This window comes from Haliotis rubra, unplaced genomic scaffold, assembly GCF_003918875.1.
Source record: "Haliotis rubra isolate DU_JTF1 unplaced genomic scaffold, ASM391887v1 Scf679, whole genome shotgun sequence".
Classification (NCBI taxonomy): domain Eukaryota; kingdom Metazoa; phylum Mollusca; class Gastropoda; order Lepetellida; family Haliotidae; genus Haliotis; species Haliotis rubra.
The window spans coordinates 504079-525921 of record NW_025767389.1 but is presented as its reverse complement, the minus strand read 5'-3'; the positions used below and the strand labels follow the sequence as shown (position 1 = coordinate 525921).

The following is a 21843-nucleotide window of genomic DNA, read 5'->3' as shown; positions in this document are numbered from 1 at the left end:
TACCGTATTCGTAGTTTTTAGGATATGTCGAGCCTGAACCAAGCTGCTACCATATGAATAAGCACAATATAATTCTAATAGATAAAGCTGTGTGAATAATATGTATGGCTGTTATTGCTAGAACGGGTTATCGTACGTAGTTCTTACTACGTATCACATTCTTGTTTTGTCTGTACAACAACAGTGTTTAGGATTTGGTAAATCTAATCTATTTGACATCCTAACATAGTTTGGTTGGTTTGTTTAACGCCGCAGTCAGCAATATTTCAGCTGTATGGCGGTGGTTATATATCAGTAGCTGAACCAGATATACGTCGTCTACGTGGACACTGTAATCTTTACGCGTTCAACCTGTCTGTATGTTAATGTACGTCACTACATTCTGTTATAGATAACGACAGCCTCTCCATCAGCATGCATAACAGCCTGCACCTATCAAGAGCAGTACTTTCAATTTGTTGTTTAATGCTACACTCAGCGGTCTGTAAATGATCGAGTCTGGACCAGACAATCCATTGATCTTTAGCATGAGCAATTGGGATACGATACGATGGCATGTGTCAACCAAGTCAGCGTTACCAGCGTAATATTCTGGAAACGTCTTTGCCTAAGAAATCTCGTGTAATGTCCCAACAGGAGTCTCCAAATAAATGATAATAATTTTCATATCAAAGTTGCGCCAAATTCACACCCAAAATCATAACCCAAGCACTAAATTATTACCCCGGTCAATGAATCAGTGTGCACTCTGCTTCTTGAGGAGTATAAATCTGCCTGCAACATACTCCACACAAAATATAACAAAACAATAACGATAAACTAAAGAGATAAAAAAAAATTAAAACTACAAATATAAAATCTGAGTGAAGCTACGAACATGTTCCTACATAATACTCAGCGATCAACGTTGTTCAACCTCGGTTGATTTGTGACCTGTGTGTGATTTGCACTTGACCTCGATCCACAACGAACGCAACCACTAAAAGTCATTAAAGGCAAAGAAATGAAATCCGACTTGTATCGATGTATCTGGCAGTTCTATTTCTCATATTGATTGTACTGTTAAATCAATGAACTACAGTTTAAACAGAATGATTATTGTTTTACGCAGCTTTAAGCCTTATTCCAGCAATATCAAGGCAGGCGACACCCCGGAAAAGCTTCGGGTGTCGGGAACAGAACCCGACCTTTTCGTGCCGGGAGTGGACCCTTTAACCACCTGACTCCTTCACCACTCTTTAGAGAGAAGATTACAAGGTAAGTATATGTCCATTTTTGGAATTGCAATTACAGGTATTTTCAAAATGGCATATTAATTTCTTTGAGTGGCAATTTAGAAGTTTGGACGTACAATATTGACAACGGCACTAGAATCTGTATAGAAACACTCACGTAATAAAAGAAGTTGTCATCCTTCAAGTTTGTTCAATAATGGCGTACAATGTAATGTTCGTTTAGAGGATTGTTAATGATGCAATAACTTATTATAATAGTATTTTTCCCATTGACTCAAATGAATTCCGTTTCGTTTTCAGGAAGGACGAGGACATCGTTAACAGGGAGGACGTCTACATGTATTAGACAGGCTTTCCTTTCCGTGCCATGTACAGTAATTAAGAGTCTCAGTGAATGAGACTGGGGAGACTGCACTAAGAACGAGGTCGGCGTTATGTCCCCTGGTGTTCATAATTAGACTCGACTGTGGTTTGGCTGAGACAGCTGGCTTTAGCAGAGAAGAGACTAACACGCATCTTTAGGAACGTTTGTTAACTACAATGCGTTCAGTCTAAAAGGAACACTTGATCTGTTAACTGCGAGCATATTTCTCAGAAACAGACATGTCGTAAAATACAGCCATTTTTTACCTCTAGTGCGCTTTAAAATGTTAGTCTTTTCAAAGTGAGGGAATTTGGGCAAAAGGCGCATTCGTCAGTGTTTCTGTGATGACGCGGTGCGCGGGGTGTATCTGGGATTTGTATACTTGGCTATGGGACCCTGATAGCTGTTTACAACAGCGCTGGCCACTGAACCACAGTCCCCGAGCGTCCGATATTGAACAAACATTGACTGCTACTGCAGCAGAAATCACCGCAAACAAAAGTAACTGTCAGTTACTTCTGCGTACGTTTTGCTTTAAGATAATCATTACGACTGCTTGTCAGAGATAACTGCTTACTCCACTGAAGAAATGGCTCGGAATGCGGTTCGTGCCAACCAAGCTGTCATGCCGGTGTGTTTATGTGTATATTTTCACCACTGAAAGTGGTTACAGGGCTTGTTGTATGGTCCCTATTGCCACGGTAAATCATGCCACACGAGGTGGCACTGGTACACAAGTCTTCCTCGGAGGCTCACAGTAACCTTCAACTGACTGTCTAGACTTGCACAAGTTTCTAAGGTAATTATTAATAGGTTACATGATAATTTCTAAAACATATAGATAAATAGAACCCTTTGTATTTGCATCAATTTAGACATATACAGTAAAATCTCGTTTAATCAAATCAATCAATCAAATATTTTATTGTGCAAACGTTCCATACAGAAACATGTAATCGGAAATTACTCTTCCAAGTGAAAAGTCTGAAAATGAAAACGTCCGGAAAGTGAAAACCGGTCAGTCAAATCGACGCAGTGACATTGTTAATGATAACTATAATTGTGAGTGTCTTGTGTCCCGTACAGGCGTGAACATTTCCCTGTCTGTTCCTATCCGAGAGATGGGTTTTCCCGACCAACGGAGTTCGTCGTGATGGGCTTTCTCTGAATATACTCGTACATGTAGTGGAACTGGTGAAGCAGATGTATGCTTTTAGGAATGATCGTCGTGTGTACTAAAGGTGTTCCGGAAAGGTATATACCTTAATAATTCTCTATTTAAATGGAAATGAAGAACTATAATCAAAGACTCGTGTAACAAAATCGGATCGTGGTAAGACACTAGCTGAGACCACTGACTATGGGCCGCTGGCATCCACTTATGTAAATCTCCACATTGAGTGGGTGAGAAGTTGTATCACGTAGATGTTCATTACAGATAAGGTAATTACCGTGGATAGTTTGTCTGCTCTGTACTCAGAGTACATCAGGATGCCCACCAGTGGCCCCCAGCAGATGATGAATGACGCCAACAGCAGTACCAGCATCAAGATGATCTAAAAGACAAAGGGAAACTTTTAATACACAAGTAAAACCAACAAAGTCCTTTCCCAATATCATAACACTGATCCTTGTACGATTCAGGCTGAACATGGATTGGTGATTCATAAAACAATAGTGATGATACCAATTAACACCCGGTGTTCTGGGTAAGTGGTAATGTCGTCTTAGGTGTATTTTAAATATATCCAAACAAATCAATATGAATTAAAATGGAAATGAAAAAATATGAATGACTATTAAAGAGTGACTAAATGTGAGCACCATATTGTCTAACCCCAATGGTATCACGTGTCATGAAAATATGTAAAGGCAAGTCAATCGTTCACCAGAAAATGCAAAAACAAAACAAAAAACAGGAAAACATATGGAACATGTCGATATAGAAAATGTTATCATTTTGGTCACTGACACGTCAATTGGAAAGAGCCATCATAAAGTGTTTTTTAATGTTTTTAATTTTCAGACTTTGAATGCGTGAAATATTCGTAAAGAGAGCATTTTCGATTGAAGCTCAACAGTTCTGATATGTGGAAACAAAAGCTCGAAGTGCTGGAACACATTTTGCTCGACATGAAGGGGCAGTTGATTATTTTCTAAAGATGAATTCAGTCACCCTAGTCTGTCATACAGATCCTGAAAACTATGTATCGAAGAAAGACCATGCAAGTCTGGAACATGAGGCAAGTGTAAATCACCAGAGTTTCCGCCCCCGTTTCTCCAATACGTTAAGTAATACGTTTAGAGGACAAATATTTAGATTGTTCTCAATATTTTAATATGCCATTTGATATGAAAAGCTGTGAAAACTTCCAAACATTTAAGCAAATATTGCCAGCTTCCAAATACTGCTCCATTCCAGCCTCTCAGCATCTGAATCTCTCGCTGAGTGAAGCAATTACCCCCAATGAAACTACCAATAGCTGTTCCCCACAAACACTTGACCATTCAATTCAGGACTCAGAGGAACATTCAGGGTTATACTGTTTATTTAAGTCTGTGTGCATTTTCGAGTGGGTCTTCTTGGTTTTAAGCGTTGAATAGACATAACATTTGGGTTTTTTCCATGTATGGTCCATGGGTCATTCATTATCTAAAGCCAATGTATTTGGTTGCGACACTCAATCTCTTGCAGAGGCTTTCACGAACGCTAAGCACTATAGTTGTGAGACATCAGCTAAACAGATGTCCAAATTCATCCCATTAGCAGAACTATTTTTACGGACATGCTCTAGACTGGTTTTGCTTTACGTCACATTTACGACAAACAAAGACAGTTTCTTGTCGCGATTTAGTGTGATCTACTGCAGCTCACGAGTATGTTGGCCCTGTCCGTCTATTCAACGTTCCATTTGATTGTATAGGGTTCTATAAAAATGTCGACGTTGCAATTGGTACTTACTCTTCTTTTATGAAAACAGAAAACGGAGAAATCATGCAGTCAACTGTAGGAGGTAATGCATTGTAAGTGTGATGTAGCATTCTAATTATATTATTTTGAATATGAATATGCAATGTCTAATCTAGTCACGCAGTTTGAAATGATTAACTACCGAAAGGCCGACCCGTATCTTACAAGTAGGAAATGAATTGAAGTGATTTCAATGCCAGTCTGGGAGTCGATAAATTCCCACTGCCCTTAGTAGTTTCCGAGATCGCAGATTGTAGAAGTGGAACGTCTTGCTGCTAGCACAACGACTGTGGTGCAGAAGACACAGCATCCACCTAGGGAGAGGAAGGTCGGTAGTTCGATTCCTTGGCCGCGTCATAATATGGTACTTGTTACCCTATTGGTGCTCGGAATTAAGGGCATAACACATGTTCTGCTCGGTTCGGAGTCAAATACTTTGTAAATGCGAAAGTGTGATATGTCTGAGAGGGTTATCCATGTTAAACTGCGGTACAGTATTTGTAACTCAATAGCTCAAGTTCAATAGCTCTAGAACACTATATCCTGGAAGACAGACATGAACATCTAGTCTCGGGAATGAGTGAGTGAGTTTAGTTTCACGCCGCACTCAGCAATATTCCAGGCATATGGTGGCGGTCTGTAAATAATCGAGTTTGGACCAGACAATCCAGTGATCAACAGCATGAACATCGATCTGCGCATGTGTCAACCAAGTCAGCGAGCCTGACCACCCGATCCCGTTAGTCATCCCGTTATAGATATTATAGATTTATATGTGCTGTACTGGATATATATGATTCAGGATACGTATTACATGGAACGACTACATGGAACAGTGCGAGCATCCAAACACCCTTACGTGCATATATATATGTACATTGTTCTTGAACTGAACGTTAAACCCCATTTCCCTATTCTGAAACTGGAACATTCAAATTACAGCATGGGGATACATGAGATCATGTGACAGGGCTCTTACACTTTTAGGACTTGCAAAGGTCCAGATGCCCAATGGATAATTGAAAGACTGATGAAAAAGAATGTTCGGGCTTATTTTTGACTGGTGCGGGAAGGTTAACATCGCTATTGTCTATATAGCGTGGCAACATCAGTGTGGAATTGCGTCATAAATAATATAAATGTTTGGAATCGAACCCGGACTTTCGACGAAATGAAACACTTTAACCACTTAGCTACTCAACGCCAAATTTCTGTGAAGAACTGGAACAGGTTACAGGCAATAGTTTCATAAATGTACTGTAAACCCTATGTTGATCACACGAATGGCCAACTCTAATTTGATCTTTGCAATAAAAGAATATAGATATGAATCGCCCCCATTCGCTTTGCCGTACACACAGTTGCAAAACATGTAAGCTATGACTTGTACTCGGTTACAGAATTACAATGGGTTTTGTCCCGCTTTCTTGTGGTTTATGCTTGACACGTTCTCACTGAACACAATCTGATGAAACCAATTCCAGAAAGACATCGCTTATTTCATCTAAGCCTGAAATGAAAAAATAATCCAGGCATTACCTGCCAATTTGACAGTCGCATTACGGGCAGCTTAACTACAATGACGGGTACACATGGGCATATTAGTGCAGGATCCAAAGAAAGACATATTGGATATTTATAAGAAACATACATTTCCTTTTTGTTTGGCTTAGTCATTCGCCAATCTTTACAGACCAATACATAACACGACTTTTTGGAATGGAAGTACATGTCAGAAGCATATCACTTTTCTGTCACTGATAATGGATTTTCCAACAATGTTTGTCTTCCATAAAGCATCACTGAGCTGACAAAACAGCCTCTTGCAGTTCTATTAACGACGGAATTGCAAATGTTATTGGAGAATTCGAAAATAATACTGGTGTCATGCGACAGATGGCCTGCAAACATGATAACTACGTGGAAGACGATGTGGTTGTTTGTGTTGATGATGGGGGTTAATTGAGTGAAGGTAAAAACGCCCCAAAGATCTGGGATGATATTTGGTTTCATCACACGACGCAGCTCGTTGCGATGCCGGAGCTGATGAAAGATCATTTTCCCGAAGCGCTTTATTAGACCGACTTAAGTGAAGATTGGATGTCAGGTCTTGTTACGTCATGTTGGTCGTTGCTGGTGTTATCAATCTGTACTTTGTCTAGCCCAGACTTAACCCGTGAAGATACGTGTTAGAACTGATCTTCAGCAACCAATGCATGTCTTGAGAGGCGACTAACGGGTGGTCAGGCTCGCTGACTTGGTTGACACATCCCAATTGTGTATATCGATGATCATGCTGTTGATCACCAGATTGTCTGGTCCAGACTCAATTATTTACAGTCCACCGCCATATAGCTGGAATATTGCTGAGTGCTGCGTAAAACTAAACTAACTTACCCACTCACTCAAGCCCAGACTTATTGTGGTGCCAAATACAAGGGCAGAGGCTTCAGTATGGCAGCATTTTGGGTTGAAAAAGTTCACGGTAGATGAAACTATTGATAAGAATATGAAATTCTCTGCAATACCCACCCCCAATGACAATCATCGGTAACCATGTTGTCAAATCGCAGTGCTGAGGTGCACTCCTTGGACACAACAGAAACATATCATCGTGGGTTCGAATGCCGCCTAACGCCAAGTATGATTCCAGGTTTTTCATCACCATATCCGTGTTCGTGGGTTTCCCTAAAGTGGTTAACGACTCATTAACCCTATAGGTCGTGATATAACTGGAATACGGTCCAAAGCAGCATTAAACCCAATTCACTCACACAATGCTGCAATCAAAGATGTATAATTCCAACCACAAACGGATGCAAATACAGATTGAAATTCTTGAATTGCATCGTAAGACTTTTAATGAACCTATTTCTGAATGACACTTGCGCTTTGATTGTAGCTGAACTAAATTGCATGTCATCTCTATTCCTCTGCAGTATATATATAGTTAAGGCAATATTTCTACAGAAGCTATCTTATATAAGCTTTCCTCTACACTGATTACCACCACATCGACTGATGATTACGTTTGGTAGCATAATCAGTGATTCAGTACATTTTATAATGTTACGAGGGCTCCGTAAAAATTATATTAAACAGCATAACGATCGGGAAAATGCCGAGGTTCCTATTACACCGACTGATCCTGACACTTTATTATCATGAGCTCGTTAAAACATTATTCCTGGTTGATGATTTCATGTTAAGATTTTATGTCAAAACTACAAATGTTTTGGTCCGCCTGTCAATACATGGTTCTTAATGCCGTCCCATAAAATCATTAAACTCGCTCAAAGACTAACCAAATGAAATAAATGTCACCCTGAAACAACCTTGTGGTAGCATAACCTAATTATAAAGATATTGGTGCGAACAAACGCAGCGTGCAATGAAGGTCAAATGAGTGATAACACGCGTAAAAGATCATGGCGTGCAGAAATAATAATGATTAAATCCACGATTGATTATTGAACAGGGGCTATTTAGAGCTGTTTGATCAGGGTTTGGCAGTTGCCACTTTTGCCGTTTCCAAAATTGACGAATCAGTAAGGAAAACGATGCAATTTCCCTGTTTGACTTGCAACGTATGATCCCGTGTTTCCTTAGCAACTCACTTGCCTTTGCATGTGTTTGTGAAGCGTGTCACCGTGATTTATATACGTATGCTACAGAAGGGGTCATACAAGGTACTCCCCTTTCAGCAGAGATTTCGACATATATATATATATTGAAACAGCCATCACACATCCAGGACAAAGTCAAATGCCAAGTTACGGTAATTTTGATCATAAACATTGTCAGATATCTTCAAATTGCTGGAAACTATCGTCCTCGCAACCTCAATCGATAAATCGTAGATAGGGACAGTGGGAATCTCGTTAATCCATTCATGCGCGTCACTAATTAGATGACGAGGCATTTGGCTACCTTAAGAGAGTCATAGTCAATATCTATAGCAACGAAGACAGTTGCATGTTCGAGGTACACAAACTACAAATCATTACCTGACTGCCGATCCTTACACGATCTGAAACCATGTAATCAAACTCAATGACGACGTAAATGCAAACAACATTGATATTTCTTCAAATGCATTGTTTACAGGTTTTGACTTTGCGATTTCACCCTTAGTAAAAAATCCTTGTCCTCATACTATGTTTTCGCCGTATAAGTATTTGCAGCATCTTAAGTAATTATCATGATATTTCTTCTTTTTGTAATAATTTTATTTCTTTTCACCGGTACATGTTTTACAGCAAATGGATAGTTCATAGTTCAAAACACATAGTATCTTATTAAAATGGGTATGACAATTCAGTAGATGACGGTTATGGCTTTTACAGGAGATGTATTGTTCAGGTAAGTAGGCAATGACATATTGACCAGTATTTCGTGAATTTGGTGTAATCACAAGTTAAGGGTGAGGTATATCTGTCTATATGATATGCATTGGTTATATCTCTTTTGATATATTGGAAATGTGCTGGTCGTTTTAAAAGTTTGCTTTTATAAATGTTGAATTTAGTTGTATTTATGATCAGATTTACAACATCATTTCGCTTTTCATAATAGCCAAACAGGATATGTTGTTTGGTAAAATCTAGTTTTATTCCTGTTTTCTCCTCGATCCAATCTTCTAGTTCTCTCCAGATATGGCTAACTTTTGTACATTCGTAAAAGAGGTGTGTTATTGATTCAATGTCAGTTTTGCATAAGTCACATTTGTTATTATTCGTATATTTCATTTTATATAGGAGGTCGTTTGTGGGTAGTATTCTGTAAATGATGTTGTGTTGAAACCATTGTAGTTTGCTGTTTGCATGTGTGCGGAAGGGTATATAATGTATGGTTTTCCATTCTTGTTCTGTCAGGGTACATCTGAGATTGTTCTCCCATTTCCGAATGTGTTTTCTGGTCTTAATGTCGAACATGTTCGTGTTTAATGCGTCATAGAATATTCTGCAGCCTTTTTTCGTTTCACATACATCTTTAATAAAATATGGCAGAATTGGTGTCTGAAGTTTTGATTTGAGTTTAACGCGTTTATTTTTAACATAAGACTCAATTGATTTGATACTGCCATGAAATTCAAGGAAGTTTGTTTTTATCTTATATTTTTTCTTAAGGGAAGAAAGGTTGAGATAGTTTCCGTCGTTATCAATTAAGTCATTAATGTAGTGGATACCTTTGTCAGAGAAGTGTTTATAGAAGAAGGTGCTTCCTCCTATTCTAATGTTCTTATTGTGCCATACGATTTGGGAAAGGATATCATGTTCGTTTTTGGCATTATCACCTTTAGAGTTTAGGTATAACTCCCAGCATTTCAGGACATCCCTCCAGAAAGGATTTGTTCTGCGATTTGTTAATTTACATGTGAGGTTATCTTCGTTATTTATGAGGTGGTCGAGAGATGATCGCGTGGTATTGAAAAGAAATAAACAAGGGTTTTTGAATTGGGTCTTGAGTTCAAAAGTCGCCTAATCCATGATATTTTTTTAGAAGATATTATCTGCCTTATGTTTGGAGCTCGTAGTCCTCCTTCATCATATGGTTTTGTAAGTATTTTTCTACTGATTTTATCGGGTTTGTTTTTCCATATAAAACTGAAGCAGAGTGATTCGATTTCTTTGATTAGTTTATCGTTAGGATCTGGAAGCGACGCGAATAGATGGTTGAGTTTTGGTAAGATTAAGCTTTTTAATAAGGTAATTCTTCCTAATGGAGTTAGATCACGTTGTAACCATAAATTCATAATCGACTTAATGCCTTTTAGTTTGTCCTTATAATTTTTTTCGACCATTTCCGCCAGGTTGTGTGTAAAGGTGAGGCCTAAAAGGGTGAAACTTTTCTTTTCCCAGTCTAATTTCCATTGTTTACATAATTTTGCATCTGATGAGCGTTGTGAGCCTATCCAAAATAGTTGTGTTTTACTCCTGTTTATTTTAAGGCCTAAGAAAGCAGCGTACGTATCTAGTGTGTTAAGCGCACTCTGTACGCAGGCTTCATTACCATTTAGAATCAGCGTTGTATCGTCAGCGAACTGTGATATGAGGTATTCTGTGTTTTCGATTTTTATTCCTTTGGTTTTTTCATTGTTACGAAGCATTATTGCTAATATTTCTGCGCGTAATACGAATAAATATGGGGATAATAGGTCACCTTGTCTGCAGCCTCTGGTAATACTAAAGAAATCTGTTCCGAATCCATTAATAAAAATACTTGATCTGATATTACGGAAAAATGTTTCTATCCAGTGCTTGGCAGAGGGGCCAAAGTTAAAGAAACTCAAAACATTTTGTATAAAGTTCTAGTCTACCGAATCAAAAGCTTTTTCAAAATCAGTTAATAAAAGCAAGCCAGGTATTTCCATACATTCCGTATAATCCATTATATCGTAGACGAGTCTTGTGCATTCTCTAATATATCTGTTTGTTATAGAACCTTTCTGGTCTTCGTTTATTATTTCGGGTAATACTGTTTTAAGTCTGTTTGCAATTGTTGAAGTAGCTATTTTATAGGAGACATTTAACAGGCATATCGGCCTCAATTATTTTAGATGTTGTTTTGATTTGTTCTTTTTGGGGAAACAGGTTATTAGCCCTTGTGTCTGGCTTACTGACAGTGAGCCATTATTATAGCCAAAATTAAGGGATCGTATCAAGTATTTATGTAAATCTAGCCAAAAGAATTTGTAAAATTCAACTGTGAACCCCTGAAGGCCCAGGGCTTTTTCCGTTTTCATTTTTTTCAAGGATCGTAATACTTCATCGTAGTTAAGTTCTCCTTCTAAACTAAGTTTTTGTTTATTGTTAAGTTTTGGGGGGTTAATGTTTTCAAACAAGTTTTGCAGGTTTATGTTTTGACATGTCTGTTTACTGTAGAGGTTTTTATAATAATTATATGGGTTTCGCTTAAGATATCTTCCTTGTTTGTAAAAATCTCTTCTCTTTTGTTTTCCAGTCTAGTAATTGTTTTATTGATATAATTTCTGGTCTCAAGGGAGAGGAAGAACTTTGTTGGTTTTTCCCCCTTTTCTTTCCAGTCTGATTTTGATCGCATTATTATAATTCCTTTTGCTTTTATTTCGTTTATTGTTTCTAGTTCGTTATTTAATTCTGCTAACGAGTTTGAGATCTCCTGCTTGACACTGATGTTTTCGGTAGAGTCTAATTTGTGTTTGTTTTCTCCAATTTCTTGGTTTAATTATTTTTCTCGTTTTTCCCTTGACCTTTTTTTCTCGGAAGAGTATTGAATGGTTATGACCCCTAATCATTAACAGAATCGTTTCAAACAATAACTGATCGTCTATGTTGAATATGATTTCTCCATTCTCATCAGTTTCTTTTTTGTATTGTTCAATGGTATTTGAAATAATATTTTTGTTTTTTTAACGTAATCTTTGTCATAAAGGAGTGAATTATTGAATTTCCAATATTCTCTGCCTCTTTCAGTGTTTCAGTGTTGATCAAATTGAAAGGGTTATCCGATAGAAGTGAAAGTGAATGATCTGATCTATATGCTGAATCTAATCCAGTTATAAACATCGATATGTATGAATTTTTCTTGAGGTCGCAATGCGATAGAAGGAAGAAATCAAGTCAGGATTGCTTTATTGAAACATTTTTTGGAATTAGGTCCTATGTGAGCTGAGGAGACAGTGTTTTGTTCTCCAATTCATGAGCTGTTTTGTTTTATCTTATTTTCATATTCATTCGTAAAATGGGTATCTTGTAAGCAGTAAATGTTCCCCTGTTTGTTTTTCAGGTTTTGAAATACGTCTGCCCTTTTAATTTTGTTATTCAGGCCTTGACAATTACAGAATATTATTTTTAGTGATTCAGCCATTATCTACGGTTGAGTGTTGGGTTATTGAGTCTGATTTGTGCAATTGAACTATTTTCTTATTGGTGGTATGTACCGTATTTTGTTTAAAAGGAAAGGACTGAGAGGAAGGGTAGGTGTGCAAGGTATAAGAAATTAAAAGCATTACCTTATTGAATTTGGAGGGCAGTGATGTGAATCAGCGTTGCTGTATGTAGCTCGGAGTCTGTCCTAGGCTGTGTGTCTCTGAACTGTCGGTGAGGTTGTGCGATGAAGTCATGATGCACGTGCAGTTACGTCATCGCAGAGGAGGTCGTGTTGTCGATTTCCTTCATGGATGTTTTATTATTTTAGCTTGAGATGTTGAGGTTAATGAGTTGTTAATTGGTTTGGAAGTATAAAGTGGTACTATTAATACATTATAGTTTAATTATCGAATTCTATTTGAAGTTCAGGTTCTAGACATTACGCATGCGGATAGTCGAGCTGTTGTTTTGCTTTGAATTATAAATCAAAGTGCTTTTAATTTACAAGTTATAGGATAAGAAACTTTTTCTAAAGGTAGTTTTTAGTATTTGTTGTCGTTATTAAAAGTCTAGGTTAGGCTTGACATGTTTGCCAAGTATGAGAAGCTGTTATAACAAAGACATGATTTTCACTTTTATCCCCTCAAGTGGGGTAATTTAAAAACAAATTTCATGATTTGTTTGGTGTAGGTTGACATGCTGTAATATGTTGTGTTTGCTTTAATTTAAGTGTGTCTTTGTTTCATGGTAATTAGGAAGTTCAAAGTTGATTTGATAGTGTGTATTATTATAAGCAACTATATAGGTGATTCTAGTGGTATATTGTGTATTTTGATGGGGTTTGTTATTGAGTTCATGTATTCTGTGGAGATCTGTGTTAGGTTGTTGGTCTATCATGTCTTTTGTATATGGTCTATCATGTTGTGTCAGCTGTGTGATGTTGTGAGTTGGATTAGGTTTGGTTGTATTTTGTTGTATTTGTTATGATTGTTAGGACTGGATTGGACATGATTATAAGTATATATGGGTGAGGTTTTCAAATTTTGCCAATTCCCGTCCCGTGACATAGTATATACATTATTATGCATTACTATGTAGTACAAAATATATTCATCAAGCTATTGTCAGAGCCAAGTTAATGTAAAACAGCAAATACTCATGGTAGGACAAGCATATACATGCATACACATATCATACACATGATCATACACATATGCACATTCACATAATATCTGCACACACATAGAGATAATACATCCGTATAATATAGTATATACATTCCCTCATATACATGTTTATGGCGGTGAATGTGTCTGAGGCTTAGTGTTGTAAAACAGCAGTGAATGTATAGTGTACTTGTCAGTAGTGCTTACATATCATTATAGGTTTTAGTTTCATGGTATCATCTTGGTCAGATGTACCTTCGTCTTGTACAGTTTAGTTGTAGATCAAGGTATATTGATATTGAGTGTATAATTGGGCACACATGGGTATACATGGGTGCACAGGTTTGTCTTTGGGATGGTCCCATCAATTTGAATGTTTCATGGGTACATATTATCACCTTAGCTTTAACATTTAATTGCGGATTTTGACATTGAGTGTTTTAATGAGTATAGATGTATACACAAGTTTGTTTTGGGATGTTCCACCAATTTTAGTGATTTTGGGGTAAATGATATCCCCTTAGCTTGATGAATTGATACACAAAAATATATGGATTGATGAACATTCCTTATATACACATACACATGTACATACACATATATACGCACACATACACACGCGCGCACACACACACACACACCGCTATATAAGCTGAATGTATGTTGAGATATAATCTTATAGATAGGCACGACAGGCATGGATAACGAAGTTAGCCATGATGTTTTCAATTTACTCCAAGTTAAACTAATATCAATTGGGTACATATAGTTCGTGTGTCTGGTGTGGTAGAGTCAAGAGTCAGTACTGGGCCAGTGAGTCAGGGATGGGTACAGGCACTCTCCTCCAGGCAGTGTTCGGTTCGTCTGGTTGTTTGACTTCCAGCACTAAATCTATACCTTTTTCTCTCACTCGTGTGTAGAGACCCTTTTCCTTTCTTAGTCCATAGGCACTCTTATTCAGGACAGCTCTTATTCTTCTCATTGAGGTTGGTAAGTCAGTTTGTATATGTTTCTCTGTGCCGTAGAGCACTTTCTTAGCTTGAAACACATAGTTCCTGTCTTTCATAGAGACGAAAGCTGCTATCATTGTTGGTGGTCGAGTGTCTTTTGGGCGAGTGTCTTGATATCTTGGTTTCCGAAGTCTATAGACATTCCTAAACTGGATTTGTTTGGCTTGGTCTTCAGGGAGTTTTAAATCCTTTGTCATGAACTCACGTAGTACTTCTTCAGAGTCCTCTGGTTTTGTGTCGGATTCGGGTATGCCGTTAAAAAGGAGGTTGATTTTCCTATCATGCAATTCCTTTGCGATGATTTCTCGTTTCAGTAACCCGTATTGGAAATTTATGTCTGCTCTCAGAGTTGTTAAGTTTTCTTTGATGGTGCTGATATCCTCGGCGTTTGTCTCAATGAGAGTCATATTTTCATCAACTCTGTGTTTGATGTTTGCAACGTCGATTTCGATTTTGTCAATGGCCGCTTGTAGTTTAGTGTCTATAGAGTCCATTTTAGCGGGTAATGTTTTCTCGGATGCAAGAATAAGTTCTTTAATGTCATCTAGGTTTGTAGCTGCTGAGCGTGTAGCGCTTGCCGGGCCTTCTCTTTGCTTATGCGATGACATGGTGTTCACAGTTTTCGTGTGTGGTGGGTCGTGTGTTCGTGTGACGACACAGCTATGTTTCTGTGCAATATTTGAGGTTTATGACCTGTTCGCAAGGGTTTTGTGAAAGGTTCTGCTTGTAATTACCTCAGGACTCCATGCTGTGAGTGGGCTAGGTTGGGTTTTTCACATCACTTCTCTCTGTCTCACTTAGACCCGTTTACCCAACATGGCGGACCGGAAGCAAGGGCGAGAGACATTACTTGTGAAACTCTTGGGCTTTGAACATGTTAATTACGTATGGTTAAACGGTTATTTCAAAAGAAAATCGAAGAATTGACAAGTGTGTTATCCAAGGTGACCGTGTAGCACATCTGTATCAATATATCCCATGAAAATCAGCTCAATGAATTATGAAGGTCCCGGGCGTGAATATCATATTTTGATTTATCATGAAGCCTGAAAACGTTGACTGACATTCACATTGACATGGGGTGCAAGCACCAGTAACCAGAGCAGATTAACTCAATTAAAACGTCAAAGCAATATTTGAACCCATGGTCATATCTCTGCCAAACTAAAAACACCCGATGTCTTCTTTAATCATCCCATTATTGAAATTTAAAAAGGTCGCTTTCATTTCCTGATGGATAATTCATATGACAGGCACTAAGTATCAACACTGGCATGTTGATTAGATTAAGAGCTTTATTTAATATTGAACATCGCATCGGCAACATTTCACCCAAATGACGATCTTTAAAGTTTGTTTAGAACTGTCACACCTCAATCGATAAATCGTTGTGACTACGGAGCTATCTAATAATTCCGTGTTTTGTTTGCAATATATTGACTGTCCAACAAACGCCGTGATTCCCACTGCGTTGTATTACCCAAGAAGATGATAAGGGAATATGGGATCATGAAGTAGTTATGGAACAACAGTAAGTTAAGTGAGTGAACACCTAGCGGGCTACTATTACAATACTGTAAGATCAGGTCATCACTTATGCATTGTTCATTATGTTAATTACGACCATCTGTATTCAATATTTGTGACATATGTATTCCAACAGGAATGTCGTGTGGTCAAGGTGCTTGTGTCCATTTTTTAGCGTCCCACCCCAATCACTAAGGGATTATATATGATTATATACAAGATGAAAAACTCAAAAAGCCCTAATGTTTGATCCATGAACATCTTCAAAATTGTTCGGAATACGAACAACTGTGCCTTTGTACTCCAGTTTTTCAACGATTGTTTGAAAGATTAAAAGCTACGTAAACCCAGAATTTATCTCGTAATTCAGCTTTCTGATAAAAGCTACATTCTCCACTGTTAACTGCTGCATTTTGTTATTTATGGAATATGTTTTTAATTAATAACTAGAGAATCCATTTCAGGCTGGCATCGCCTTTGAAAGTCAAGTATTTTTACGACATTTACGACATCCATTTCCCTCTGTGGCACAACATGAAATCGGCGTTGTCACGTTCCATCTAACAGCATAATATCTCAAAATTAGCAATATTTTGAAAAAGGTTCTCGTTACTCTGAATTCCAATACTCCGACTTAAAACCCCAGAAAACTCGGACATTTGGTAATTTTGAATTCACAAAATCAATTTTGAAGGATGATTTAGGGGAATATGTTTGAGTTTTTGATCTTTCAGAACAAGGCAAAACAGATGGAATACCACAGCGCCATTAGAATGTCAAAATGTCCTGTTAACCTCGAAAAGAGAGAGCTGAAATATCGATATACCGATTCCATGCGTATATATACTGTATCACGTGCGCTATACATGTCAACTATTCATGATCAAGGACTGATAATGGCTCCTTTCGCATAATTACTGATCTGCATAATTAAAAACTAATATTTTTTTAGAAATATTTATGGAACTAATCACAGGTTTTGTAGTTATGAATGTGAATTACATTTGCTTTACTTCAACGTCTGTATGTTTTGGCTTATTGGCGAGGGTAAATGTCAAATGGTTGATTTAAATGCTTAAGTTTGACAATGTTTTCTAATTATTTGAACGTAAGCAGGTCGTTAACTCTCATTTTCCGATAAGATGTATGTGGCACACAATTCAAATTCGATCAAACACTTGCTCAAACCTTTTTTTTTAACTCATTTCATCCACACACATGTTCAAAAGGAGCAAGCTTGAGAAAAAGGGCAATATGCTAACTTCAACCTGTTAAACTCATCTAAATAGTTACGTGCTATTTAAGAGATTTTCATATGTTAAAATTTGACATCTCCCGGATGCCAAAAAGTCCTAACCCTGCCTCGTCCAATAAGAGGTAATCTAAGAGACGTCTTGTTGTGCTAATTAACCTGGGTTCACACAAAACCTCTCGTAGACGAATTGAGTAAATACTGTTTAAACTGGCATTCGATCCAACGCGTATCAGTAAGGATAGTTCATTGCCCTGTGTTGCGCGACAGGCTGAAAAACATGGATCTATTCCCAATATAGACGCGATGAGAGAGCTCATTCGTTGTAACACCGACGTGTCAATTATAAAACTCCGATAATACCCCAAGCACCCAAATCCTGCACTTACCTTGTATAAAGGCAAAATCCATCGTTCTCTGCAGCATCATATAACGAAAGGTTTACTCAAGGACTAGGAACTGGATCCCACTTACCCTTTTCTTAAGCTGTGTCTGAAGCCTGATGTCCTTGCTAATTCTCTCGCCGGGGACCTTTGCTGACCACAACGTCCAAATTATGACAGCATATGCCGCCGACATCAGTATACACGGTAAGAAGAACAACACAACACACACGATGGTGTAGTATATCTTCCTGGCTGGAATGTCGCTCATTGTTGAGTTTGAAATTGGATCTTTCCACACCACTACTGGCCAGTCATCGTCACACCATTTCTCCAAGTGGTTCCGCCATGCCCTCTCTTGTAGAACTCGGTATATAAGCATGGGCATGGCAATTGCCAAAGAGCACACCCATAAGGCCACGATGGTATATCGAGCTCGCCGTTCAATGAAATGAGCTTTCATAGCGAACACAATCCCAAAAAATCGGTCACATGATATGAAGGTCAAGGTGAATATGCTGGCGACAAGGGAGAGTACTGAAATAGAAAGTAATAGCGAGTTAGTGGTAGAATTTTACAACTGCATATAGCATTTCAGTGTACCTTTTCGAACACTTTCAGCAGAGTCATTGACTCATCAGTAGAAGTACTTATTGGATCTGAATCCAAATCCTTCAGCAGCCCCTTTCTTGCAAAGTTCAAAATAGCATTGGTTGGCTGGAAATCATATGATCCTTTCTGTACAAGATACAATGAAACATATCTGTTCTATATTTTCTAGTCATATAACTAACTGGACAGACAAACGAAGCAAATATACATCACATGCATGTACAACACAACCAGAAATTATTGAGAATTGAAAAATTGTAATTTTTTTTACTCATTACTCACGTATTAAATGTGAATATTAGCAGAACATAACTCCAGATTCAAAGACAGGTGAACAGTTAGTATTTTGTCAAGTCACCATGGGCAGCAATGCAGGCTTCAATGCGGAGGGGCATACTACTGATCAAAGAAGTTAGAAAGTCGTGGTCCATGCTGTCTCAATATCGGACCACCTCTTCTTTCATTTCAGCAATATTTGTCAGATTTTCCTTATTGACACTTTCCTTCATAAGTCCCCAAACATTTTCTACTGGATTTAGGTCAGGGCTATAGCTTGGCCATTCTAATAATGTCATATTTTGGGTCCGAAACCAGGCCTGTGAATGCTTTTGATGTTTTGGGTCGTTGTCCTGCTGGAAAATCCAAAACATTCCATAGAACACGTGAGCAGATCAAATAAATGTCCCTCGAGAATATCTGTGTACCGCTCACTGTTCACATTCCCTTCAAATACACAGAGGGGCGTTGCCCCTAACACAGATATGCCACCCCACACGTTAAATTTCGGACTGTACTTTGGGCGCTGATACAAAGGTTTTTCAGTTTGTTTGATCAAATATTTCAGTATATTAGGCAACAGCCACACAAAACTTTCATATGAGAAATTCACATTGTCCCAGTTAAAATTTCTATGCTGTAAGTACCAGTTCAACCGTCACTCCTTTTGTTCAGGTTTCATGATCGATGATGGAATTCCTCGACTTTTCTGCCAACCCATTGCATGCTCAGTTCTAATTTTCTCCTTACAGACAGCCACAGTTCCTCTATCAATCATATCTAGCCTTAAGTTTTCTCCTTCGTTTGTTTTTAGAAACAAGAATACCAAGCCGCCTCCTGTCACCGACATTCAATCTTCTGGGCCTACCTGCGCCTCCCTGGTGCTCAATGCCATATCCATTTGCAATATTTTTCAAAACAGGATAAACAGTGGACAAAGGGATGCCTGTTCTACTTGAAATCACTTTAGCTGATCTGCTGTCCTTGTTATAATACTCTAAAATCAACTTCCTCTTCTCTAAATCATCCACACTGAGGATCACTGAAAATGTCGTCTGCTAGCAAGAAAACAAAGGGGGATAACTCTTCAAAAACTAATGCAAAATGATTAACGGAGTTGTCTCTCTTGAATGAAACCACGCACTTGATAGCTGGTCAAGGTTGTTTATAATAGAAATCCAATTAAACATTCCTAAAACTCTCAATAATTTCTGGTCATACTATATGTCACAGTTAAGAAGGGACAGATGTGGCCATGTCTTTCAAGCGACGCAATTCACTGTGAAGAGTTGCGTCTCTTGGGCATGACAGGAACCTATGATCGTAGATTTCGAAAGTCGGTTCGTCCCCGATTATGTATCCAGGTTTGCTCTTTCAAGTTGTGACATGAGTAAAATGGAACCGTTATGACTCCAGATTTTCCTCACACATTTAGCTAACACGCTGGAGTATAACTGGAATACTGTTCACAAATGCTGTTGCGTTAAATTCAGCTCACACACTCATTCAAAAGAAACTATGTTTATCAATTATCGAGCCTTTTCTAAAGTAGTTCAAACAAGCTGAAGCGGTTGATATGTATAGTTATGCACACTGGATAAGATGAAGACACAGAAGCTACTGAGTTGCTTTAATGCCACTTTTAAAACATATAGCGTTACACGGGTTTCAGACCAATGTGACCAATCATAAAACTCGACAGCTAGGATATTGAGGTTATCAAATCGAATACCATAAATAGTACGGATCTGAAATTCGAACACATGTTCATCTCTGCTCAACTGAGCCATCAGCGTCCCCAACGGTGACGAACGAATAATATGATTCAAAAGGACTTCAAACGCAAAACATTCTATTTTAAATGTTTTGTGAACTCATTAACGTAGGTAAATGTTCCAGGTCGGTAATCAAGATGCATCAACGTAATGGAATACAAAGAAGTGTTTGTTAAAAATCAATGGCTGCATTCAAGCATAACAGTAATTCATGAAACACCTTACATGATTGGTATTAGGCTTTTAGGAGACTGCATTTATCTAATGATTTTTAATCACTGTCGTTTAATGTTCAAGGCCGGAATGATATTAGGTAAAAGGCTTCCAATAATAACACAAATGAATGCACGTGATTGAAGATTGAATAAAGAACGTTCGGAGACCTGACGTTGAATAATAGTATTAGCGACACGTTTTGTATGGTGCTCGATCGCTCATCTGGATCTCCTGGGGTCTTTTCGCATACTGGGTTGCAGATGCACAATTTTGTATCAATTCCATGATGTCATGACGATGATTAAAGGCTAAAAGGTGGAAGAAAAGCAGTGTAACGGTGGATAAAGTGTAATGGATAAAGTAATAACAGATCTTTTTCCCGGTAGTTATATTGACCTTGTCCATAACTATCACACTGGGGCGAACAGTGCTGTGAGCAAACGTCTTGTGAGGTTTGCGATCACTCAGTAATGTTAACAGAATGTTTCATTTATCACGGGGTTGGTGGGGTAGCATAGTGGTTAAAGCGTTCGCTCGTCACGCCGAAGACACGGGTCCGATTCCCCACATGGATACAATGAGTGAAGCCCATTTCTGGTGTCCTCCACCGTGATATTGCTGGAATATTGCTAAAAGCGGCGTAAAACTAAACTCACTCCTTTATCACGCTAAGTGCCTGTATGTAACCATGTTTCTCTTTGAAGGTTCAAAGATCATCACTTCAGCAAGTTCATACAAAATAGGGGCGGTGGGGTAGTCTAGTGGTTAAAGCGTTGGCTCGTCACGCCGAAGACCCGGGTTCGAATCCCCACATGGGTACAATGAGTGAAACCCATTTCTGGTGTACCCCGCCGTGATATTGCTGGAATATTGCTAAAAGCGGCGTAAAACCAAACTCAGTCAGTCAGTCAGTCATACAAAATAAACCTAGCTGGTTGGGAAAAACTATATATATCAGTCTATTCTAAAGTCGCCCCATATAATCAAATTGACATGTAATAACAACATAATTATGCTCGCAGGAACATAAAGCTCATAAATTGAACTACAAACACTTTTCTATTCATATTCACTTTTGTTGCATTTCAGGTAGCTTCGCAAACAGAATTAAACAATAACCTTATTGAAAAATGATCATTTAGTCGAGTTGACTGAACGTTGTTTTATGCCGCAGTATGAACTATCTGAGTTCCATTAGTGAGGCCT

At 38.2% G+C, this 21843-nt stretch overlaps 1 protein-coding gene across 1 annotated transcript in view; it reads right to left on the bottom strand.

Moving 5' to 3' along the window:
• LOC124257961 (neuropeptide FF receptor 2-like) overlaps positions 1-21843 on the bottom strand; it is a 76885-nt gene that overhangs the window by 14437 nt on the left and 40605 nt on the right. Inside the window, exons 3-4 of the mRNA XM_046692035.1 lie at positions 17850-18295; positions 3051-3155 (exon numbers count right to left, since the gene is read on the bottom strand). Coding sequence (XP_046547991.1) covers positions 3051-3155; positions 17850-18295 — 551 coding nt within the window. The remainder of the gene's footprint in view (positions 1-3050; positions 3156-17849; positions 18296-21843) is intronic.